Here is a 25,843-nt window from a genome sequence, read left to right on the forward strand (position 1 = left end):
GGTGGAAAGACCTTGATAACAATTCCTATAAGCACAGTGACATGCTTTGGGATTTTTCCCAACTATTTAAACCTCAGGACCCTCACTCAATCCCAGTAATCAAGCCAAGGTACTATTGTTGCATTCACCCCTCAATGACATTTGTGTGCAGCATTTAAAAAAATGGAAATTTGAAAAAAGCTCTCCAGCATGGTGCCAGGCTACGAGGACAAGGTCCTTCCAGCACATACCAGCCACCACAGCCTGTTTGCATCACCTGGTTTTAGCAGAGGCAAAAATAAATAAATAATTAAAAATAATCAAAGATTTATACCAATGGCGCAAAACGAAGCAGACATCTCAGACCCCTTCATTGTAATGATGCATTAGTGGACAGATCAGAAGGTTCCTTCTTTAAAGAGGGCAACTTTGAACGTGATTGGGAACTTTCCATCTGCTCCAGTCTCTCCCATTCAAGCGCGGGGTGGCAAGAGCCCACTCCTGAGGAAGGCACACTGGCATTGGGTACCATAAGAGCTTTGCTGTGGCTTTCCCTCTTGCATTTAAAGATTAACTGCAGCAATTAAGAGAGAAAAGCTAATAGCATCTTCCCAGTCTCTAGAGCAAACAGCAGTGGAGATGCCCTTGCAGCAGCCAGTTCCTGGTCTTTCAAACTGCTTTTAAATCCTTTCAGTGCTTTTAAACCTTGACTGTGCTTTAACTCTTGGCTGGCCTTTTCTTCCACGCCTTTGCTGCTCTGCTGCAAGTCTAACAAAAACTGTGATGAAGAAGCAAACGAAAATGATGGGAGACGTGGCATAAGGGAAATGAGCCTAAATTTAGCCTTTTCTTCAAACAAATAAATAAATAAATCACTAAATAGATCTGCAGTGGGAATGCCACTGCCCGAAGGGGTCTGCAGCAGGAGCAGAGGCTGTTGCTATGAGACTTGTTGCTAACGGCATAACTCCTATCATCTGCCTACAAACAAAACCATTGATTGTCAGCAAAGAATTCAGCCCTTTTACCTCCATCTGCTATGGGGAGGTCTGAACAGGCATTATGTACAAGATAATAAACAATATCTATTTACTTTGTACTTCTCCAGATTTATTTATTTTTATTTTAGTGCACAGAGACCAAAATACAGATCGAAGTCTCACAGAGCTGGACACCAGACAGAGACTGGATGAGATGGTCCCTGGCCCAAATACCTTGTCCTCCAAACAGACCAGAGGTGGGCAGGAAAGTGGGAGACGAAGGAAAAAAAGTTAGTGACACAAACTGCAGCATCCTGGGCCCCTCAGAGTCTTGCATCATCCCTGGTTTATAACGTGTATTTAAACACTCTGTAGGTAAGGTAAATGAGTTACTGTACCGTTATCATCCCTTTCCCAGCTGGCTTGCCATTCCCCAGAAGGAGAGTTCTTGTTATTTTCTTGCTGGAGACAATCTAGAGAAAACAAAGAAAACAAAGTCATGATTGTACGAGTGATCAAAAGCAGACTCATAAGCAACTGATCATTGCTCATGTTGGTTAATTCGCATTAAGCATTCACAGCAATAAAAAAAAAGATGTCACGTTCAGAGATGACCATGATGTTGTCAGTGCTGCCACCATCACTGGAGGCACCTGAATGAAGCTCAGCTCTTCCCAGGTCAAAAGAGCCCCGTGGCAGAGCCTGGGATGCAGCAACCCCAAAACACCACTGAGTCCATAGGGCATTAGGTGGCTTTTGAACAGTGTGGAGCAGCAGCAGCACAAGAGGCTGGAGCAACCCCTGCAATGCCAAACCCTCTGTTTAACCCACGGACCAGGTGCTTGTGTGGTGCGAATCAGTGGGATCTCACCAAGCCAGAGCTGCTGTGATTTGTCCCAAGCACAATCACAACTCAACCTTTCAAACACCGCATTAAACACTCCCTTCAGCCACAAACGGAATCTTTTTTCAGCTAACATGATCCCTGCCAGCAACTTGCTTCCAGGGCATGTTTCCATGGAGAAACCACGATACAAGCCAGATGCTCTCCCTGAGCATCCTCCTAAACTTACGGGCTGCACAGCAAGGCACAGGGGGTGGTGCCCACCCCCCCCCAGGCATTTCCCCCTTCAGCTCTGCCTTGTAAGAAGCTTCTGGGAGCTGAATTAAACCCCTTGCGATTTTCCCAGCTCAATGACTTTTAGGTGTCTTCAGATTTGGGGACCCTGTAAGTCTTTCACACGGGATGCAGACCCCCACACAACAAACTGCAACCTGCTGGAACCAGCCATGCTCTTCTCCCACACCTACCAGGGCCCCCTTCAAAATCTATGGGTTACAATTTAAAAAGTGCAGCCCCTCCTTGGTCCTATACCACAGTCAGCAATAACTAAATAAATATGAATGACTGAAATGGCTTAGCTTCTTGCTACCGCCATCCAGGTGACTCAGCCACACTTGGATTCTTCCTATAGCTCTCCAGAAATGCTTTTTTTCCCCCTCCTTTTTTTGCAGTTTTGAGGCAAAACCCCTTCCCATCATGGCTAGCAGCACTGGAGCTCCTCAAGTTATGGTGGAATCGTCAATCCAGCCATGTCCTGGTGCTTTTGCTCCAAAAACGTATACGAATCACCATATAACATAGCTAGATGCTTGTGCCTTGCTGTGGCATAAGATTTCTTTGCAACCCTGGCAAGAAGCAAGCATGGACACCAAGCAGCCTGCAATTTGATCCCTCCTAAGGTTTCACTCAGCCACAGAGGTCATTACAGGCCCCCAAGCAATCCAAACATCCTTTTAAATCTCGCCACAGACCTAATTAGCTGCAGTAAAACAATCCAGCTGATCTGACAGGGCTCTGATGCAAACTCAAAACTGGAAAGTCAGGTGCTCATTGTGCAGTTCATCAGAGGCAGGTTACTGCTGCCCGAGACTGCCCTCCTTCCCTTCTAACAGCTACTCGTGCCTCAAAACCAGGTGGGCTTAGGAAAACATCTCACCAGATAAAAAACAGACTTCAGAAACCCCACAGCAGCGTGGCTGAGCCCACAAGCCCAAGTCCTCCCTGTTCCACCCCTCTCCTCCCCAGGCCCTTGTGGTTCCCCACACCCTCCTCTGCCCTGGGCTCTGCCACGCAGGGATGCTGCACTGGTCACAGGGAGAAGACAAAAACGTTTCAGGCAGAGGCTTTCAGGGAAAATGGGAATGTGAGAAGATCCCTCTGTTCCAAGCTGGTGTCCCATTGTGGACTACAGGTCACTAAGAAGTTCATGTATCACTTATGAGAACTGCCACAAAAATTCATCAAAATCTGGGCACGTGCATAAGGCAAGTTCTCTTCCACAGAGCACAAATACTTCCGTGAGGTCACAGAAGTTTAGAGTTCTCTTCTTGGTGAAAAGGACACAAAATGATTTCAAGAGAGCTGGGCAGCACGCAATTAGAGCCAGAACCTCACGCTGCCAGTGGGGCCATGCAGATCTGCCTTTGTTGCCCCAGCGGAGGGGTGCACCGAGCTCATCACCTTTTAAAGCACCAGATGCAGTTAGGCTCCTCTAGGAGACCTCACATGCAGGAAGAGAGGGGGCTGACTCCTCCACCCTCTTCCCCAGTGCGTATGGATGATGCTTCTCTCCTTCTGTGGACTTCTGCAGAGGTAGGATTAGTAACGGTGAGGTTCCAGCTCTGTTTCCTTATGTCCTTGAGTTCTTCTCCTTTTGCAGTGTTCATCAAGACTGTGGCCCTCGCAATGAGCGCTGCTGAACTGTCCCACACCAGGGGTGGCTGCATTCTAACAACAGGAAAATGAATGCTGCATGGTCTGGCCTTTATCACTGAGCACCAGCCCGGGCTGTTTCTTAATTTCTGCAGGATCAGAATTAGGTCATCACAGAGCTCTTCCAAAAACACCGACGTTAAACCTCAGACCGTAAATGTCAGTGATCTTCTGACAAGTTCTTTAGCTGGCAATAACAAAGTTATTCAGCTCCCTTTGGCATATCTGGTGCCAGATTAGTCTGTGCAATAAAGCAACCATGTTCATAAGCCTTCCTGGACACCTCGGGCTGGCTGTCCGTGCCAACGCACCTACTGCAGTGCCTGCTTTCCCCAGCCCCGAGCATACAAGAGGCAGCTTCTCCCAGCCCCTACATTCATGCCAGGTACCACAGCAGCCCCAGGCAGCTGGAGGCTAGAAAAGAACGGAAAAATCTCCCTCATTTCTCACCTCTGAGTCAGAGCACGCTCAGAAAACAAAGAAGTTTGGAGAATTTAGCTGGCAATTCTGAGTCTGGGCTCATGAATGCAAAGACCTTCCGAAGACTTATAAACAGTGTGTGTCCTGAAAGCTCTTCCACAAGAACACAAAGACAACATTGCTGCACCAACATGCTACAGAGGAGATATGATTTCCTTCACAACGCCAAGGTTGTGTTTTCTGAATGCTTTCTTCTCAAACAGAAAAAAGCAGTAATTATTATTACAAAAGCTTTGCAATAAATAAATAAATAAATAGATATGAAGGTAGACTGCAACGTATCCTAACTTTAAACATCTGGAAGTTTCCCAAGTTCAAATCCAAGCTGGTGATCAGGGCTGTTACTATTAACCCTTGGTAAGAAACAGTTATCTCCAACACCTTCCAGTGCAGGTGACCAAGGTAACTGGGTGCAAACACCCTCACACACCTTTCCCAGGGATCTGATTTCTCTCTGCGGTCAACAGCAGAAGCCCATACTATGACCAGCTGAGACTTGAGCAAGTAACCAATGGCCCTGAAATGAAACACTTTGACCTAAAACGTGCAACAAGCAATCAAATTTTTATATTTTTATTTTTTTATTTGCCAGGAAGGACCCAACAAACTTCATAGTAGAGGAGAGAAGCATCTCTGTCTCCCCAGCTTGCCTGCAGCTGTTGTGATTTGGGGTCCCTTTGCTGGAGGACAGCGAGCAGCAGGGAAGGACATCAGAGACTCACCATGCCCAGCGTGCAGGAAAATTCACCCAGGAAGTCATGCTCGTACAGCTGCATGCTTGACTTGTCCTGGTCAAACAGGGCAAATTTGAGCTTCTGCACTTCTTCAAAGTGGTAGTCAACTATGAACTTCTTGGAGAAAGCTGGGTTGAGGTTATTCACCGCTGTCTCTGTCCTGTCGAGCTGCAAAGAAAAAAGGGGGCATTTAGACATCTGTACCTCACATCTTTGTCCTTGCAATGTCTCTTCTGACTTCAGCTAGAGTCCTGACACGCAGAAACCCTGTAGTGGCCATCAGAGCATGAGAGCACCAGGCATGCAGCAGACACATCCCTAAATGCAAGCCTTAATATTCTGTATGCAAGGTGGAATGCATCTAAACAAGGAACACCTCATGCAAGTAAGACTTCAATAGAGCCTGACACCCAATATAGATCTGGAAGTCCTTCAGATGGAGAGAGCATCTCTGTGTTTATAACCTTCTTCATACAAACAGGGTAGGGACACAGGGAATACATTGAGACCAGCACAGGAGAAACATGAGGTGGGGCCAGGTTTGGATCTCCCAAGTCTGGGGCAGGTCTTCCAGCAGTCTAGATATCGGCTGGCTGAAGAAACAACTTATCCCAGTTCTGCCTGTTCCCTAAAAACAACCCGCTGAGCACAGACAGCTTTCTTCCCCCAGCCTCATTTTGGTGATGAGATGGCCTCAACATACGCAGACCTGAGGCTCCAGACTGCAAAAATGGTGTGAAAAATCCTCACCCTTCTGTTGCTGCTGCTATAAAACCTGCAGTTTGGATACCCCGGTGTGAAGGGAAGAGAGTTTGTCTGCTCAGACATGTTTAGAGGGCTGGGAGGATAACCTGCACCTTCTTGGGTATTTTTTTCCCACTGCCATGAGAAACACTTGGCACTGCTCTTCAAGACAACCTTCCAGAGGGAGATGACCAGGATGCACCCTGCAGAGGAAGAAGTGGGAGGAAGGCTGATGGGTGCAATGCCCTCCTCTGATGCCCCCCAAATCCTCCTGAACCAGCACAAAGGTGGCCACGACCAGCCCATTGGCTTCCTACATCCTGTGAGCAGCCAAGGGCCAGACGGCCCTCACCCCACAGGGCATGAGCCCAGCCAGCAGAGCATGACCTGGAGCATCTCAGATCTGCTGATGCTAAAATGTTTAACTCAAAGCATCACCGACCTGCAGAGACCTGCAGAGAAGCTCCAGCTGCCTGCTGGACCAGCACAGTGCTGATTCCCAGGCAGGTAAAGAAACAGAAAGAAACAATATCCCCAAGTGCCTGGGAAGAGAGGAGGGCACAAAAGATGAAGCAATGGAGCTGCATATGGAAGCTCACAGATGTTTCCAAGGATAACCTTCCAGCAAGAGAGCTTTGTAAGGAGAGATGGCTGCAGATAGCTTTTAGAAGATGAGAGGTGGCAGGGATTTCATGGAGGGTATCCTGCAGGACCAAGCTGGGACAGGGCAGGCCCTGACAGAGCTGGCTGCCTTGGCCTTTCTTCCATTTCACACCGCTATTCCAGGATAAGGTTACTGGGGCTGTTGAACAGAAAGAAAGGCACACGCTCTCCAGCGTGATTTTATCAAAAACACACCACTTTGAAGCACTTTGGAAGCCTCTGAGCTGGCATTAGCTGCTGCTGCACCTCCTGCAGATGAGCAGTGCCCCTGCTCAGCTGTGAGATAGGATCTCAGGTGGGATGCAAAGTGGGACTGAGGGGTACTTCTCATCTTGGATCCATTCCTCTGCCCCCAGCCCTCACACGTGCATGGCCAGGAGGCTTCAGGTGCCACCTCCCTGATCCCTCTCGCAGCAGGTGTAGAGGAGACACCTTAGGAAGCAGCATCCTATGGATGGTGTGGGGTGGGTAGAGCTGGTTGCCCTCCCATGGGGTCACTGCTGAAGGTCTCCTGGAGCCAGAAGGTCCCGTCCCATCTATACACAGCTCCCTGTGAAAGAAGTGCTGTGCTTAGAAGGAATTCACATCTGTGGCATGAGTTGTGGGAGCTGATCAGAGCAGAGAGCAAACTAAACCTCACATTTATCTCCTCATGCTGGGTCTGTCCTTCCACACAACACTTTGAATATTTTGCCAGAACATGGAAATCTGCCCTTCTCCTTCCCCCAAGCCACTTAAAGCACCCACCAGGACAAGGAGAGATGCTCCTTCCTCTCCTCCAGCTCAGCTCTACCACAGCTCACCGGGCTGTTCCCTCGGTGCTGCTCGCTCCAAGGAAAACCATCACATCCACCAGCAGCATCCTGCAGCCCTGGCCAGCACCACTTCTCATCCTGCAGTCCACACACCCAGCGGAGAAGGCTGAGCTGCCTGACGCAACCCAGGTCCCAGGGCAACACCTCCACAGAAAGCAGCTCCTGCACTGGCACCCGTGGACTGCAGGACGGATGGACGTCTGCCAGAGCAGCAGAGCCAGAAATAAGTACTCCACGACAGAAAAAGCATAAAATGAAAACACATACCTCTGAGTCCCAATGGAACTCATTCAGCATAGAGGAGAGATTTTGGAGGGACTGAGTGGAAATGTGGTAAGTTTGCTATATATACCAACTATCGCAGTATTTTTAAAGTTGGTCACTTAGTCTGTCTTAATTGCCAGGAAAAGACTCAAGTAAATGCTGTATTCTCAAAATAGCCACCTGCCTCACCCTCCGGGGAGATGGAAATCAAATAAATCAACACAAGCGGGTTGTACACCAGTCAGAGCAATGCAATTCACACAGATCCTTCCCTCTCTGCCACCGCCTGTGCTGCAGGACCCAAACATCTGCTGAGAGAGACACTTCTGGTGGACCAGGAGCAGTGGCCATCCAAGAGTGCTGAGCTTGTCCAAACAAGCACAACAAATACAAATCCCCTTTTGAGGCTAGCATATGAGATTAAGTCCATCAGAGATGGATTTTAGCTCCTTTCATGTTTCCTGAGCTACTGGGAAGCCAGGGACCAAGTCAAATGAGGATGAAAAGTGAGCTCACGAGGCAGCTGCTTCCCCTTTGGGATAATGGATAGCTGAGAAGGGGACAGCAGACTGCCTGTGCTTCTTCCCACCCTGCCATTATCCAAAATGCATCCATGGCAAGGCTGGAGGCAAGTGGCGTGCCGTTTTGGGGTGCTGTAGAGTTGTGGAGCACCCAAAGATACAAAGAGCCCAGGTCTCTGCAAGAAAAACTGTGCCTTACACTGAAACAAAAATAGCCTTTTTCTGAGTGCAAATGGAGAAGAAAAGAATATAGAAAGAGCAGGAACTTCAAGAGCACCTCCACGGTGCAATCAGACACTTACTACTGCTCAAATACTCTTACACGCTGCCACACCAGCAGGGATACGGCAGCCCGACGAAGACTGCTGGGCTGGGTGGAAGGGGACATCCAGGCTGGGAGACTGGAGAATAACAGACTGGTCTGGGTTGGAAGGGACACTTAAAGATCCCCGAGTCCAACTCCCTGCCATGGCCAGGGACATCTTTCACTACATCAGGTTGTTCAAAGCCCCATCCAACTCAGCTTTGAGCACTTCCAATGCTGAGGCATCCGTTTCTCTGGGCAACCTCATCAAGGGTCTGAGGACACGTGCATTACAGCAATGCCAGGTGCCCACTCCCTGGCCCAAGCTGCTAAGGAAGAGCTACAGAAACATGGCTGATCACGAGCCATGTTCAAGGCTGGGCTGTGGCACCACCTCTGAGGCTGTGCCACAAGAGTCCTGTGTCACGCAGGCAGCAGAGAGGGAAGAGCAGCCTTCCCCATTAAAACCAGCTCCTGGGCACCAGGTGAAGCTTTGAAGGAGGTAACTTGAGGTCCCATCTCCAGCTTTACCAGGAACGGGTGGGCCAGGGAAGGGGAAGAGGAACACAGTGAGCATGTTGAGAGTTCACCCTTGCAGAGTGAGGAGGCTTCTGTCAACACCCAACTGACCAAGTGTTTAACTGCCTCCTTACTGTGTGAAGCACAAAAAAGTCACAAGCTTCAGCAGCTTTCTTGCACATATTTCAGTCTTCAGTTTGGTACAGCTCTTTCCCTTCCACCCTGCTGGTGACCATCGTGCACAAGGGCTTTTCACACAACATCCACCAGGAGGCAACCAGGCCGCGGGCTCTCACCTCCTCCTCCTCGCCTGGACACTCACACGTTTGTGTGCCCTGCAAAGAGCAGAAGTGGCTTTGCAACCCAGGAGCAGAAAAGCACAAGGGTTTTTAAGAGCCTTCGGTTAGCAACCGGGCTAACTGAAGATTTCTGTTCAGCCAAGAGTCTCAGCTCTACAAAACAAGCACACATCTGGGAGAGTTTCTCTAATTGTAACCCTTGCGTTAAATGAATGCAGCTGAAGAGCCCTCCAGTTTCCAAGGAGAGGTTTGCTGGAGATGTTCAGGCATCCCCAGCACTTGGGAGATGCTCTCCTGAGGGGCAGGGAACACGGGATGGAACATTTGGGAGCAGAGACTCCATGCCATACTGCTGTCCTCCCCTCCAAAGATACCCTAGGAGCCCCAGGCCAACAGGCTGGCAGCTGACGGCCTCCATACCCCTCTGAGATTCAGCAACAGAGGAGATGAGGGGTGCCCAGTGCCACCACACCGAGGCTCGGGAAGGAGGGATGATTCAGGCTGGCACAAAAGCAAGGGCACAGCTGAGTCATGGGCCAGGTCTTTCCTGGCTCCTGCCAGCCGACAGCACCAGGCAGAAGGCTGACACATTACCCATCGTTATGTCACTTCTGGGCCTGTGCTTTTTGTTCCTCCCTCCCTCCACCACCCCCTCTCCAAGGCTGATTCATTAATATATTTTTTTTAATTCTTCTTAAGCTCAGTGAGACAAAATAATTGTATTTGGGAACAAAAATGACAGCCAGAAGAACAGAACCCCTGCTGCCGGCATTTGCAGGCACTGCAGCCCCACTACCCAGGTACGGGTGCTGGCATGACGATGGCTGGGAGGATCCTGGAGGCCCTTGTTCTAAACAAGGCCACAACACGTCACTCATGTCACTCTCCCCAGTGCAGAGGAGGCACCTGCAGTGTCAGTGCTTGCCAGCACATGCTATGGGATGAGGGCATGCTGCTGAGCACGTTGTGGCCTGTCCCTGTCCATCCCCTGTACTTCAGCTTTGCTATTCGAGACAACACTTTAGACAGCAGGCTCGGTGCCATGACCACTGCCATGAGGAGCCTATTCCAGTGCCCAACCACCTTCCCAGTGAAGAATCTTTTCCTGATAATGGATCTGAACCTCCCCTGTCACAGCTCCATGCCATTCCCTCAGGTCCTGTTGCTGTGCACTTCTACTACAACATGGGGGCACAGGAGGCTGTGGGGGCACAAGGGTTTGGGTGCTGGCCATTCCCACAGCGCGCTGGAGGCTTGGGGCCAGACACATCCCCTGCACACAGACACCAGGAGCAGCCGTTCCCACTGGAGAGCTCCACAGCTTGGGCCACATGCTGACCTGCACTGAAACAGCAGCAGAGCATTGAGCAATCTGCCATTCAAGGCTGGCTTCCAGCACCTATCTTGTCAATTATGAAGAAGCTAAAAATAGCAGAGGAAGGGGAAAAAAGAGCAAAACCACACATTTGTATTGCAAAAGAAGCCTTGGAATCAAAACTGCTGGACTGAGACATTGCTGACAGCAAAAGAGGAATTCCTGAAAAGCACAACTAGGTCAAAGAGATGACACCTATCAAGATGGGAAAGCTCATTAGTCTCATCCAACCTGATGAGCAAAATTAATTACAGACCATGGCAAAGGCAAGGTCTGCCCCCACACCCTCCCTGCTGACATCAAGATCAGCTGTAGGACACCTTAGCCAATGCACCTCGATTCATCAGCTCCTTGGCACTAGTTCATTAGTTCAGATATCAGAAAAATGAGACCACCTGGGAATTGGGACATTTTTGTTGCAGTTTGGTGATTTAATACCCCTTGGCTGCTCATTCTGTGCTGTGCTGACCAGGTCTGTATCCAACACCACTACTTGCACCCATCCATCACATCTCAATGTGCTGCTTATCTGCTTCCTCACGGACACACCGAAAAAAAAGCTTTATACCATCTAACTGCAATCACACTTACAAAATAAAACCCACATATGTTTTTTAGCGTGTTAGTGTTAGGTCAGAGGTTGGACTCGATGATCTTGAGGTCTCTTCCAACCTAGATAATTCTGTGATTCTGTGATTTTTATTTTTATTTTTTCTGCAGGCATTTTGGCCCAGAACCTATCCCTCTGTAGCCAAAAGGGAGACCTCCCTGAGCGAAACCTCTTGCCACTGCAGTAACGCTGCTGGCAGCAACCTTGGTCACTACCAGCCAATTTTAAAGCCAGTTTGAGCATCTCTGGATGAACCACAGTGCATCAACGTGCACAAGTGCAGTCCCCAAAGTGGCTTGCAGTGGGGTGCGTACTCCAGTGCTACTTCCAGCAGGAGGGGGATATCACATCCTCTGCTGGTGGATTGCTAGGAAGCAAACTTTGGGGATCAGGCCATTTCATTTATGCTATAAAATAATTCAGACAGCCAGAGGGTAAATTCCCTCTCACTCCATTAACCCCATTAGCAGCAGCCTCATCCTGCAGAAGTGGAGGGCTGGAAACATCAGAAGAATGTCTGTAAAGTTTTCCCATTCACTCCAGATTTGCCATCTGGTTGCTGCCTGTCTGCATCAGAACTGATCCATACCTCCTTGTGCACCCATCTCACAATGTTCTCCTTCCTCTCCCACGTCCTGCCCTCTCAGCCCATTGAAAGCCTGTACCGAGGCCTGCTGAATGCTCACAGCAAGGCCTGTTGACCTTGGTATGATTTTTGGAGGTATTCCTAACAAGCAGCCCTGGAGTGCTCTGCACCACAGGACTGGCCTGCCAGACCTTCACCCAGTACATTCCTGTTCCCTAGAAGAACAGCTCTCCAAGAGAAGCCCAAGGAACAACTTTACCTGTGACCTATCCAAGAAACAGCTCATCTTGTCTCAGCCCTAAATATGCCTGCTTCCAAGCAGGACCTCACATATCTAACCATCCCTTGGGATTAGCATTGCAGACATCCAGATCTGAAGTGCTCCCAGCTTACTGCGCACTGGGAAGTGACTGGGACTAGTTCACACGTGGCAAGATCACTGCAGGCCCACCACGTGCCCAAGTTGATATTCTGAGGTTTGCAATTAAGTTTAGCCTGTCATTACACCTGGCAGCACAAACTGGTAAGGAACATTTGTAAAACCAGGCACCTATGCACAGCCTTGGGACAACTGAGAGGTTTCCAGCTCTCCCAGGGAAGGTCAGTTCAACAGAGGAACGAGGACCAGCCTCACAGAGGAGATTCCTCCAAAGGCGCAACTTCAATACTGCCTCCTTTCCTGTAGCACATGTCTACATGCTTCGTGCTGAGAGCACTGAAATGCCTTTTGCACATGTGCTCACCCATCACGCTAGCCCAGCAGCTCATGCACAGCTCCCCAAGCTGCCATGAAGCTCCTGGTTCAGTGTAGAAAAGTACAAATCCAACTCCTCACTCTACTGTAACTTCAAGGGTTACACACGCTGATACTGCAGGGAAGAGCATCTGGAAATCAGGCATGTCCCGGTCAAGATATAATGAGATGAGGAACAGGACCTGCAGAACCTCAGGGAGCTTAAAAGCTTGCACAGACCTCAGTGCAAGCTCACCCTTATGAATTTATGTCTTGCTAAAAGCACCTCACAAGAGCCCTTATCGCAGGACTCCTATGCCAGGCTCTGGCACAGAGGGAAGGAAAAGATAAAGATGCTGAAAGACATGTTAATTCAGATTGATCCAACCATGAACAACACAGAGTCTCTGCTCTGGTTAGGAATCCAGGTTTGTCCTTGTGCCCAAAATACGAGTGTCATTTGAAGACAGCAGCAGCGGCAAACCACAGGAGGCAGAAATCCACGCAGCTTCAGGACTTACCTCCACCCATTTTCCATTGACTTCCATGAACAGGACACAGAAGGGGTCGGATTTGGAAGTGACATCCCTGTCCAGAAGGTTTTGGCCGCAGACGGACAGCTCGACCTTGCAGACGCAGTACTGGGAGCCGATAGGCCCCGCTGGCGAGGGAGTCCCGGTGTACGCCATGGACTCCAGCAGCAGCAACCCCAGGCAGTCTGTGGGACACGAGAGAAAGGAGAAAGACCTCAGGGCAAGCAGAAAGGCAGGCAGCCACACAAAGTGCTGGATGCAAAATCATTTACAAGGCTTTCCTGGCAGTCAAGCAGCTGCCCTGCCTGGTCATCACCCCCACACGGGCGCCGTACCAGGCTTCCTGAGTGGGAGCTCAGCAGAACAACAAAATCCTGTCATGGCTTTACTCCACAAATAATAGGTTTTCAAGAAAAGGTGGCAACTTCTGTTTAGCCCCCGAAAGAGCAGGAGGAAGCGAGGCAGCATCTTGGGCACAGCAGCAGAGCTGGCAGAAGGCAGCAAACCCAGCACGGCTATCACGGCCATCGCCTCTGCCTACAGACGGCTTTGGTTTTGTGACATCTCACCTCTGCTGGAGACAGGGGAAGGACCAGCAAGTATGGACAAATACTAGGAGGAGAGGAGACTGAACTTGTCTAACCAGCCTGTGCTGGAACAAATTCACCATACCGCATCACAGAAGGTGTCCCCTCCTGCCTGCCTCACCTCCGCGTTATCGGAGCCACCCAGGGGTGCACGGCCAGCCTCAGGCACGTACCCACGCCTTGGGTACACAAACCCTGGGGGCTGCTTAGGAAGGCCTCCCAGCACAGGAGGGAGCTGACTGTGCAGGGTGGTGTGAAACATGACTTGAGGTATTTGGAGGTCACAGCCACGCCACCCTGCCAGGTCCCCTGCTGACATCTCCAAATTATAATTTCAAATCCCAGCACGGGAAGTGTTCCCAGCCTCTTTCTCCAGCGTGATTTGTCTTTTGTGGGGAGAAATTACACTTCCATTATACTTTTCAACATGAAAATTGGTCATCGGCTGGCACTTTCGGAATGGCTGGGGAGCTGTAACAAGTCTCGAAGTGCAGGATTTGCTCCCACATATGGGTCCTGTGAGCTGACCCATGGGAGCACCTGGACTGCCCTTGAGCTGATCCAGCAGTCCCATGGCAGCAGCCCTGCACTCCCAGGCCGTCCCTGCTGATGGATGGGTTTGTCCCAAACCATGATGGCCAGACTTGAGCTCTGCCCCAAATCATCGTAAAGAGGGGGTGAGACCTTGAGGCTCAGTGAGGTGAAGGGAAACTGACCCTGGGTTCTGGCTCAGTGCTGCTCCCAGCCTTTCACCAGGCCAGTGGCAGGGGCTCTGGCAGCAATGACAAAGCAGCATTTGCTGGCTGACCAAAGAGCCAGGCCAATATGACAACTGTATGACCTGGTGCACAGGATGAGTTACAGGACCTCGATAAAAACTCATTTGTTATAAGAAGAGCTTACCAAAAGTCTGCAATCAAAGCTACTCCACTGAGATAAATGGGAGCTTTATACCGTTATTAATATGACAACCCCATATACCTCCCACTTGACAGGTTCGCTTTCTGATGTGCAGTCCACTTGTGAAAAACATAAGATGCCTTCAACAGAAAAAAGAGAAGGGAGAAAAGGGAAGGGAAAAAAAAGTGAGGTCGTAGCATTGTCAGATTAAGTTATATTCATAAATGCTTGTGGCTGGGGTTGCTATTGGAAAGAGAGCTCTGCCCGTCAGCTGGTTCAATACTTTTTCTCCGTAGCCCTCTTCGTCAAGAGTGTTCCTGGCTCATCCGCTTTATCTCAAAACCTCAAACAACACCTTCCTTCCCCCTGATAAGCCATCTGCTGCTGTTTGGCATTGAAACCCCAATTAATATTATTTGTTTATTCTCCCTGGGCACAAGTATCAGCAGGCGCTGCTGCTGACAGAGAGGGAGCAGGGATGTCACTGAGCACCCAGCCTCGCGTGCCACAGCCCTGCCGTGGAGTCCCACGGAGGAGGAAAACAGCTCTCCCTTACCAGGCTAAGCCTTCCTGCCCTGTCTGCTAAGTTTTCTGCTGAACAGCAGCCTGGCTTCAACTCTCAGTGGTACAAGCTCTATCACAACCCATTGCTCATCCAGCTGACATGGAACGGGCAGGAGTGGCACAACCATTTCAGCTCCAGAGGAACCCAGAAACCTCTCCAGAAGAAGACAGCACCATCCCTGGTTGTGCACACACGTGTCCATCCCTTCTCCAGAACAGCCACCAAGCCCCAGCCCCACACAGAACTTGCTCCCCTCCAGAGCAGCTCCATCTAGCACCATCGTTCCCAATTCCCAGCAACAAGAAATCAAACAGTGTACGTGAGGAACCCTAATCTGCTGTAACCCCGAGGAGAAATACCCACTGGCTTCTTAAACTGGCTTCAGAATTAGGTGGAAGAAGTACTCCTGGCCCCTCCACCTTGGAGCCCCTTGCTGCCTGCAGGCACTACCTACTTGCTCCTCTCCGAGCCCACACTGCCAGTTGTGGCTGAAACAAATTTATTTATTTTTTAATACACAGATCATGCAATTGATGTCTTAAAATAGCCAGTCCTGTTCTATTTATGCTGCGATCTGCCTGCTACTCCCTCCAAAAAGCAAACTGTGCAGTTGTGCTGATGTGGATGGGGTCCTGCTGGAGTGGGAGATCCGGGTTGGGTTTTTCCATCTCCCCTTCCCCCCGGATCTCGACGCTGCCTCACACAAAACAGAGGCAGCAAATGACTCAGTGGAAAAAGCTTTTTTTCCCAGGGCTGACTGGCACTAAAACATCCTCTGAGCATGCTGAGCATTGCCTGCACTCCAGCCCCTGCTGAGCCTCCAAGAGCGCCGGCAGCGCGGGAAGCTCACAGCCAAAGCATCCACAGAGAAGAGGAGAGGTGGCCAGTGCTGACTGGGACCTGCTCCCAGCCCAGGTGCCCAAAATCAGGGACTGGGACACTGGCCTCTTCCTCCCCTCCACCCATGGACCGTGGGATCCTGGTGTCATTACACAGGTGCCCAGCATGCAACTACCAACAAGGCAAAAGGCAGCAGGGCGATGCCACCAGCCCTTTCCCCATAACCCTGATAAAGGTGATTTTTCCACCAAGGAGCTGTTGATCCATCTGGCCCTCAGGGGCCAGCTCTCCACCGAGGATGGAGATGCCCAAGAGACGGGTGGACCTCTCACATCACCCACCAGCTCCGGTCCCTCTAGTGGCTGCACCCCATGCCTTTTGCCAACACCGTGGTGCTGGGGCACAGCAGATGGGTCCCATCCTAAATGTCCCCAGCTGCACTCTAAGCACCTCACCCTCAGGTCAGCGCTTGGCTGAGCTCTGGGCCCATGAAACTCCTGAGAGCACCTCTCACCAAGGCCAAAGAGTCAGCAAGAGGGACGTGGAGCTTTCCCCTTGGCCAAGCTGCCCATGCCCTGTGGGGCTGCTCCTCTTCCTCTGCAGGCACAGCAGCTGTGTGCTTGCAAACCAGGCCAGGGGATGGATTCACCTGACAACCAATCCATATAAAAGGAAGGAGTCTTTTTCTCAGCCAGGTAAGCTCCCCAAACAATTCACCATGTACCCACGGAAATGCCAGCGGTAACACTGAGAGATGAGGCAGGAGGCCAAAAGCATCCGTGATGCCGTAATAGGGCACGGACACATCTGCGTGTCCCAGCATCACAACCAGCCCATTCGCTCAGCATCCAGCCCCGGGAGCAGTCTCTGGGCAGAAGCACATTGGGAAGAAACGGGTCTTGGCCACCCTGCAGCTCGTACCTCTGGGCTGGGCGATGGCACACATCCAGTACCTCCCCCGGGGCAATGGGATGCTTTGAACTCGGGGGAAGCGGGGCTGGCAGCAGAGCCAGCTCTCCATCGTTATACATTCCAGTCTCTCCTCCTTTTTTTTTTTTTTTTTTTTTATTTTTTGTTCTCGTCTCTCTGCATTCGCTGCCCTAAATTAAGTCCTCCGACTCACTTGGCATCCGCAGCCAAATATTCTCCTAACATATAATCACAGCTGCCAGGTTCGTGCTTATCGCGCTGCCACGTGGCTTCCTGCTGAAAGGCACGCCAGCCTGCGGCTGCCCGGCTCCCAGCAGCGCGGGTCCAGCCCCAGCGGGGGCGTGCATCTGCCCCGTCCCAGCTCCCCAGCTCCACGCTGCACCCCGGGAACACGGGAAGGGTGTTCCTGCAACATCTGATACTGGCCACAGCAGGTGCTTGAAGAAGAGCCCTCAGAAGGGAAGGGTGGAGAGGTGCGCTCAGATCACACGGTCCCAGCAATTCACGCCTCAAGGACCCCCTGAGATGGACACATCTCTGCACTTGACAATCTTTAAGAGCTTTTTCCCTATGTGACTATGTCCCCCCAAGGCTGCTGTGTCCACAGCGCCCTACAGCAAGGGATTTGGTGCCCAGCAAGCGCTGCAGCCACCCAGAAGAAAGGGGAGCCCCAGGGCGATGCACATATCCTCTCCTCCCTCCTCCGGGAGAGAAGCACGCCACTCTGGGCAGGGTAAGGTGGTTTTAAGCACGAACAGGAGAAGAAAACAAGAAAGAAAAAAAAAGAGAAAAGAAAAAAAAAACCCTCTCTCACCATCACACCAGGTCAGAGTTTGCATTACTACAGGAAACAGCTGCGTAGTTTTAGGGAAGCAGAAGAACAATAACCCCTAGTCACTGGGATGAAGGGCGAGCAGGGCTTACACTGGGGACAGCATAAAGGCTGTGGGCGTGCAGAGCATTTCTGCAGGTCTCGAGGTGATGCCACAGTGGGGTGAGCAGCCAGAATTTGGGTTTGTGTACCCCAATCCACCTTTTTCATGGCATTTTAAGCAAAACATTTTGGGGGGCTTTTGTAATGTTAGCAGCACCCTCAAACTCCAGTGATTTCCTCTCCTTTAATCTAAAAATCAACAGACTTCACAGAGAACACACAAGGTATATTTGAAACAGCCCCAAAAGTACCAGACTCATGGACAGTCCCTCTGGGTCCCTCTTGGAAGCCCCCCCACCCCCCTCCTTTGGGAAGATCACTGATTTCTGTGATTTCTTCACAGAAGCCACCCATGACTCAGTTTACCCATGCAGGCTGCTCCACTGCAGTCAGTGGCAGAAGCACGTCTCTCTTTTGGAAAACAGGAGAGATGGCAACCAAGCAGGTAATTCTGGGCTCATACGAGGACACCTCTGAGTTTACAGGCAGCAGAGGCAGCAGGAGAGCAGAGGGAGGAAGAAGAGCATGGGAAAACCCACAGCACTGGCCTCTCCAGTCAGCAGCAAGGCTCTTCTGCAAATACCTCTGCTGCAGACGCCCCTGCTGGGAGCACCGGACCTCCAGCCCTGCGGATGGGCAGCACAGAGGCAGGCAGCAGCCCCAGACCAGCACCTCTGGAAATGCAAACCTCAGCCCAGCCCACCAGGGAAGCACAAGGGGCCTGACACAGCGGGAAAAAAAAAAGGTTTCAAGATGACATAAATGTGTCATCTCCCAAATAAGCCCTTCCCGATGGAAACCATCCCGAACGCTGCCTGGCCAGGTAATTGCTGCTTGTGCTGACGGCAGGTTTTCTCACACTGCTGTTGCAAAAAATCCCGTCTCGAGCAAGCTGTGACGATGGCCAGAGGCCTGGGGCCACCTCAGTGCTGATTCCAGCGTGACCCTGGGTGAATCTCACCTCTCTCCCTTCTCCTTTGCCTGCCCTTGCTCAGGAGTTCCTCACTGTGGTGTGATGTGACGGGCTGACCGCACCAGGAGCTGCCTCACAGCCCCCTGGAGAGGCTTTCTAAAGAAACAAAGCTTATGTGGTCACAGTTTATCTATTTACATCACTTCTTCCCCAAAACCCTCTCCCTAGAGTACTTTCCAAACAGACTTTCCAGGCAGATTGTAGCCAGGGAAAACCACAACACAACCTCAGCTCTTCTTGGACAGCACAGAGCCTGGCCACTGGGCACAGGAGCCACAGAAAATTTGGCTTCCCTCAATCTCCAGGGACTGCTTTGCTTCCTGAAGTCAATCTTCACTTGCACTGTCCCAGCTCACCTTCAGAGCACAGAAAGGTGAAGCCATTACTGGAGTTTTGATGTTGACTTAGCCCCGAGGTGCTGCATGGCAGGCAGACTGAAGTCCTCCTCCTGCCTCCTTCATGCCATGCACAGACCCCAAATCCAGGCAGGACAAGCCACCCAAAACGTCCAGCTCCTCTCCAATGTCAGCTCTCAAATGAAAAGCCCACTGGCCCTCGCAGGTTTGCAGCCCATGCTCCGAATGCAGATGTGTCCTGGCACCGCTTTTTGTCTCCAGGAGCTACCAGGGAGAGGCTGAATCGGAAAGGGTTCAAACACCTTTTTTTTTGTGGTTGGGTTGCTCTGAAATGATCGAACGTGCACGGTGGCTTTTGGCAGCCCTCACTGCACGTGCAGCGTGGGCTCCTCGGTCCCCAGGGGTGCAAATCCCGCTGCTCAGAGAGGTCAGGGCTGGCCGAGAGAGCACCTCTGTGCCTGCAGGACCGCTCCTGCTCCCTGCCCTGGGCCATCCCCAGAAGCTGAGGCCACAGCAGACCCTGAAGACGCGGCACCCCGAAGGTGGGCCAGCTGGGTGAGCTGAAACGCAGAGCACAGCACACCAAAAAACAGCCGTGGCCATCAGAGGGATGGAAACCCTAAGGAACAAGCTAACGCGCTGGCGAACTAATTCTCACTGCAGATTTCCTGATGCTCACCAGCTGAGCCAACTGCACCATGCCCAGCAAGGGGAGGACGTCACCCCACACGCCAGGGCGCTGCGGGGCGCAGGGCTGGCACCAGAGCAGCCACAGAGGTGACCGTGGTTGCAGCCACGAATGCCAGCACTCTCTAATTTCAAGGGTCAAAGCTGGGTTCTGCCTAGTTCTGCCTGCAGAAGTTCCGTGCATGGAAACAGGACAATGCACATGGACTTGAGCACGAGGCCGTAGTCCCCAGAGGCACGTGCCCAGCAGACAACGCAGGGAGAGCTAAACCCAGCAAGAGAGGCTGCGTCCAGAGAGCAACTGGAGGGATAACGGGGTAGAATTCACTAACCAGCATCGCAGCTTCGACAAGCAGCAGCTCAGGTTTTGCCTTTCTGTCCTGAAGAGCCCCGTCCAGCCTCTCCAGCCCCGAGGGCACGTGCTGCTGAGGGGAAGAAGCACCGAGCTGCTCCCAGCGATGGGCGAGGGCAGCTCACAGCAGCCAAAAAGCCTCCCGCAGGGGACCAAGCCCAGGAGGCTGTGGGAGAAACTGCTCTCCTGCCAGGGGATGGCACGGGGGCTACAATCCACCCCAGAGCACGGGTCACCCAGGCTGCAAGCCCCATCCCGAGCTGGCAGCAGTCCTGGGGACCTGCCTGGAGAAGAGGGGACGCTGCCTACCCTGCCTTTGGTCACCAGCTGGCTCGCAATGCCCAGCACCCCGCTGTTGTTTGGGATGCAGGACGGTGAGGAGGGCCAGCAACAGTCAGGGGATGCTTTGAGCAAGCTGGGCAGGTGGGAGCGATGTTCCCATCCCTGCAAGCATAGTCAGGCTCAGCTTCAGCCATAAGCACCTAAAAAGCGACTGAGAAGCCCAGCTGGGAGCTGAGACACGCCAGCAGCAGCCTGCTTCTCCTGGCACCTCCATCACCCCTGCTGCAGGACTGCAGGACAGGACCCACGTCCTTGCAGAGGTCCCGCACCCACAGAAAGCAGAGTTTTTGCTAAGCTGGGCGTGTGAAGGAAAACATGCCCCCGGCCAGCAGGCAGCCTGCAACGCCACCCGCCCTGCCCTGACCCTTGAGCAGAGTCCATCCCAGCACTCAGGAGCAAAGCACAGCGAGGTTTGCTCTCCAGCCTGCTCTGGATGAAGTCTAAAGGCGTCATCGCCCAGCACCTCATCCCCAAAGCGACCGGGCTGGGCAAAACCTCGCCTCCTGGAAGGAAGTCACCCGCCACGACGAGCACGGGGACAGCACGAGCGCTGCGCTCCCAGCAGTGGCAGCGTGTATGCACGGCGCTCACCTGGTGGGAAGCAGCAGGCTTCGTCCTGGCAGGCAGAAGCAAGGCTTGCTCCTCCACCCCTGCGGTGGCAGGCAGAGGGAAGCGGCTTTATTGCCAGTGCCATGTTTCACAGAGACCACGCAGAGACCTAGCGTGTTCGGAAGAGTGCTCAGAAAAATCACACGCTGGGAAAAGACAAAAAAAAAAAAAAAAAAAAAAAGCATTTCCTCTAAACCTGAGAGAAAAAAAGCAGGTTGCGATGGCTGGGAGCAGGAGGCAGCCCGGCCCCAGCTGGCACCAGGCACCCCCAGCTCGCTGCACACTCGGCGCTCGGTAACTGCTCACAGATCAGCCACCAGCTCCCAGCACGGCAGCAGAGGGATGCTGCTCAGAGATGGAGAGGGGGAAGAGAGAGGCAGGGCAAGACGGGATCACGAGAGCATCATCCTCCACCACGAACACACCGCAATGGCAACTGGAATTGGGTCCAGCCATCTGCAAGCACGTTTGGCTTAGACACACCACGACAACCACATATTGCTGCTTGAATACAGCCTTCCCCTTGGGCTCAATTTCGGAAAATCTGTGATTTAGGGCAGAAAATATTGTGATGTCACCATGAATCCTGGAGCTAGCGTCAAACCCTCCACAAGCTGCATCTACAGAGGAGCAAACATAAACCACGAACCCCATGATTCTCCTCTCAGACACAGCGTGCTGGGGACTGTGGGCAGGTTTTAACTTCCAGCCACTGCTTCTGAATTTTCTCACCCCTTATAAATATCTGGGGGTGAAATTACTTTTTCCTTCTATACCCAGCATACCTAGCATGTATTTGCTATTTGACTTATTAAAGGTTTATCTAATGTATTAAAACCAAATATCTGGCTTTCTGAATTTCAGCTGAATTCCTATTTCTAGCCAATACCATGCATCACGGGTGAGGGGAAAAAAGCATTACTTCAGTAATGAGAAACACCTTTAAGCATTTACCAACGCCACTGCAGGCCAGTGCCAGCACTGGGTGTTTGCTGAGCAGCCAGAACTTCAAAGCCTCTTCCCTGATCCTATAAATAAGCATTAATTAAGTTTTGTGCAACGCTTGCTCGCGCTGCCACACTGACACCAAGGAAAGAAATGCTCTGGGTGCAGGAGGGGCAGCGAGAGCTTGTCCTTCCCTCTGCTGAATGACATCGAGTGTCTGTCCATCCACCAACTCGTGACAACTCCGAGGAGCTGGGTACAAACCAGTTGAGCAGCAGAGGGCTGCAGATGCCCACCAGCACCACATGTACTGGGTTCCACCAGCAAGCAAAGCAAAGAGCACCCCAAGTCCTCGCTTTGGTGACAGCACCAGTGACGTTCCCCTGGGCTGGAGCTCACCCTGACGCTGCACACAGGTGAAGCCACATGCTCATCATGAAAATCCATTTTTTTTCCTGAATTATTACATTTCATCTGCCTGCTTCACAGCAGAGACGCTGCCAGGCTGGCACTTGACGCACAAAGCTTCGCCCTGATGTGGATTTGTTTGACAGGGACACAAAACCCTGAACGCCGCTTATGAGAGTTAAGCCTGATAAATTCTCAGCTCCTTTCCAACAGCTTTAAAAATTGCTGGAGGGAATATAAAATTTGCTTTACATGGTTGCACAGCACTGGACTTGCCATTTAACAGCAAAACCCATGTTCCCAGCTCTTTGGATTTTTAAAATAAGCCTCTCAATGTCTGATGTTCCTTCTTAAATCCTCACCGCCTGGAATTGCCTGGTCATGGAAAACCTGGGGCTGGGGGGCAGTGCCTATTTTAGACTTGAGCTTTTTCCTGTTGGATGCTGGAAAGAGGCAGAAAATCTGCCAGTTCCCAAACCCAAAGCCACAGGAAAAGGCAGCATGCGAATAAAGAGTGCAGTTACTGTTACTGAAGGCTACATTTGCTTATTTTTCTGGTGCTTTAAAGACATTGTTATGACTACAGCACACGGCCTCCTAACTCACCTGAGTTCCTGGGAATTACTTTCTCCCTTGCTCCTGTGATCAAAACAAACAACCCGCCTGGATAGAACAACACCAGCAGCCAGCAGACTGAGCTCAAGATAAAATGACAACTCAGGTCTCTCAACAAATATTTTACAGCGGTTTTAAGACAAGCCATAACGCTGTGCTTTTTTTTTTTTTTTTTTTTTGGGGGGGGGGGGGGGGGGTTGGGGGGAGGGATATGTTTGGTTTTTTCATGCTGTTTTGTTGTTCGGCTCCTGCCAGGAACACAGTTTCAAACACCTGCCCACTCCCCAGTGCCAAAATTTACCTTTTCTTCAGCCTTTGCATGAAATCCAAATCTCTCAAATAATGAGCTCCTTATGAGGGCTGGCAACCCTGAGCTGGGACAGGAGGCTGCCAGTGCGGCTCTTCCACCAATTAAGCCAGCATTATGTCCTCAGCGCTCTGACAGCTCCAGGAGAACAAGCCCCGCTTCACGGTCACACAGCCGATGCCCAGCAGCTTTCCCCAGAGGCACACACTGCCCGCAGAGGTTTCCACTGAAGTCAGTGGGAAATTCTTTCCACCGGGTTTAACAGAAGTAAGAAGGTGGGTTATTGGTCACAGACCATTCATACGCCATGCTGAGACTCCCAAAAGCCCTAAAAGGCAGACAAAACCCATACAATTCCAGTGCACAGCTGGGCAGACTGGTGATCACGGGGGAGCTAGCAGCTGCTCCAGCACTGCACAGCTCCTCGCTTTTGGGGTGAGAGAGCTGGAAGACGATGCTGTGCTGGACTGCTGGGGAACGCTTGGCTCACAGCATGCAGAAACATCCCCACGGCACAAAGAGCATCCTCACCAGCAGCTCGAGCAGCCGAGACCCAGAAGGGTTTTTCTGTGGTGGAAACCTGGGTGCACAGGGCCAGTGCCCTGCTCATGGTGCCCACAAACCCCGGGAGCAATGGGTTCTTGAATGAAAGATGCTGCGAGCAACCGGTGCAAGGTCCTCAGCTCTGTCCCCTCCCCGGGAACAAGGACACCCCCGGGCGGTGCAGTGATGTGGCCCTTGGTGATCTCGTTTCCCTCTGGACCACCCAGCTGAGCTCAGACAGGCAGCGGGGAGGGAGCAGCTCCACGGCTGGACTCGAGGACGCCAGCCCTGACCCCCCTGCCCATGCCCACGGAGCCACAGCTCCATGACAGCCTCAGAAGGCAGCTCCAGGACCTCTCACCTCCCACAACGAGCGCTGGGGACCTCCTGTGCCACTTTGCCTGGCACCTTCCCTCCACACTGTCCTGGCTGGGATGCCCTGGAAGCAGTGGCAGATGTTGCAGCAGAGAAACAAAAACGAATCTCATCAGAAGACGTGCATCCCAGGCTGTCACGCAGCTGTAACCGAAGCAAACGCATCGCTTCCCGGAGGCTACTCCATGAAAACACCCTCCTCCTCCTCAGGTCTCCAGCAAGGATCCTCTCCCCGCACCCTGAGCTTTTGTTCCCAGCCCTCCTCATCGCTCTGCTCCCTGTCCCCCCAACAGGGCTCACTCCAAGGCGATGCCGGACCCACGATGAAACATTTCTGACCCCCGAAAAGCACGGGGACACCACGCAGCGTGTAAGAAAGCCCCAGTACCAGCCCTACTGCACGAAATCCCTGACTCCATCCTTCCTACCAGCAAGCCCCCCGTGGCTCCCTGCACATGGCCTGGGACCCCCGGCAGAGGCAGACAGAAGGAGGCAGGAGCCGGGGCAGCGCTGCGGGACACGCACAGAGCCCGCACCAGCCTGCTCCTGCCCCCAGCCCCACGGGAGCACCTCCAGGAGGCTCCGAGCCCCGAGCTCGGGCTCACGGGGACCTCCCCAACCCCTTGGGGGCTTGGAGAGGCAGCAGCAGGGGTGCAGACCCTCGGTGGTGGTCCTGCCCGGAGCTCTGCTCTCCTCCCGCTCCACCCCTGCCCTTCTGCCCGCTGCCTTCGTCCCCTAACCCGGGCTCCCCCCGGCGGGGCTCGGCGCTCCCCGGGCTGCCGACTTCGGGAGCGGCCGGGGCCGGGGGTGGGCTCGAGCAACAGGCGGGGAAGGGGAAAGGGGAACGCGAAGGCTGCGGGATGGGCGTCCCCGCCCTGCCCCGAGGGCTGTCACCTCCCCTCCCCTTCCCTCCCCGCTGCCGCCCCTCAGCCCCTCGCCCCCTGCCCTCCCTCAGCGCCCCCTGCCCCGTGCTCACCGCCGCGGGCCGGGCCGGGCCGGGCCGAGCAGCTCCCGCGGGGCGCGGGCTCAGCGCCTCGCCATGGCCGCTGCCCGCCGCCCGCCACCGCCTTCGGGGGGCGCGGCCCGCGGGCGGGGACCGGGGGCGGCAGCGCCACCCCCACCCCTTCCTCCTCCTCCTCCTCCTCCTCCTTCTCCTTCTGCTTATCCTGACCCGGGCGGGGAAGGGGCGCAGTTGGGCCCGTGAGGCAGGCGGGGTCCCTCAGGGTGCCTCGGGATCCCTCAGGGTCCCTCAAGGTGCCTCAGGGTGCCTTAGGGTCCCTCAGGGTGCCCGCCCGGTTCGGGGCTCGCGGCGCTGAGGCAGGACGTCGAGCACCGCCTTTGTTGGCATCCGGGGTGCTGCATCGTCTTCTGGGTGTTTTGGGGGTGTTTTCTGCTGTCCTCATTCCCCAAAGTCCTTCTCTGGAGCTAACCCAGCTCCAAGGGAGCGTTCCGCTCCATGCATACGTTGCGGTAAAGGCTCTCGTTGCAATAACGCCTCACGCCAAGGGAACGCGTTCCAGTAGGAGAAGCAGGACCCGCTCGAAGTTTTCCCCTTTGGGTGTGTTTCGTGGCCATTCGCCCTGCAAACGCAGCTGGAAAAGCTTTCAGAGAAAAGCAGGGGGAAGGCTGGCAGAGGACTTCCCATGTTAAATACCCATGA

The 25,843-nt window shown here is 52.7% G+C and overlaps 1 protein-coding gene across 2 annotated transcripts in view; it reads right to left on the reverse strand.

Annotated features, from left to right (window-relative positions):
• The window catches only part of CPNE2 (copine 2), a 52,391-nt gene extending 27,167 nt beyond the window's left edge, over positions 1-25,224 (reverse strand). The window contains exons 1-4 of one of the 2 annotated variants that reach the window (XM_032195456.1): positions 25,160-25,224; positions 12,904-13,100; positions 4,938-5,117; positions 1,358-1,432 (exon numbers count right to left, since the gene is read on the reverse strand). In XM_032195456.1, coding sequence (XP_032051347.1) covers positions 1,358-1,432; positions 4,938-5,117; positions 12,904-13,071 — 423 coding nt within the window. In that variant the 5' untranslated portion in view covers positions 13,072-13,100; positions 25,160-25,224. Of the gene's footprint in view, positions 1-1,357; positions 1,433-4,937; positions 5,118-12,903; positions 13,101-24,169; positions 24,207-25,159 lie in introns of those variants that run through there. The other variant, XM_032195457.1, reaches the window with a different exon arrangement.
• Positions 25,225-25,843: the final 619 nt, after the last annotated feature.

This window comes from Aythya fuligula, chromosome 12 (genome assembly GCF_009819795.1).
Source record: "Aythya fuligula isolate bAytFul2 chromosome 12, bAytFul2.pri, whole genome shotgun sequence".
Taxonomy (NCBI): Eukaryota; Metazoa; Chordata; class Aves; order Anseriformes; family Anatidae; genus Aythya; species Aythya fuligula.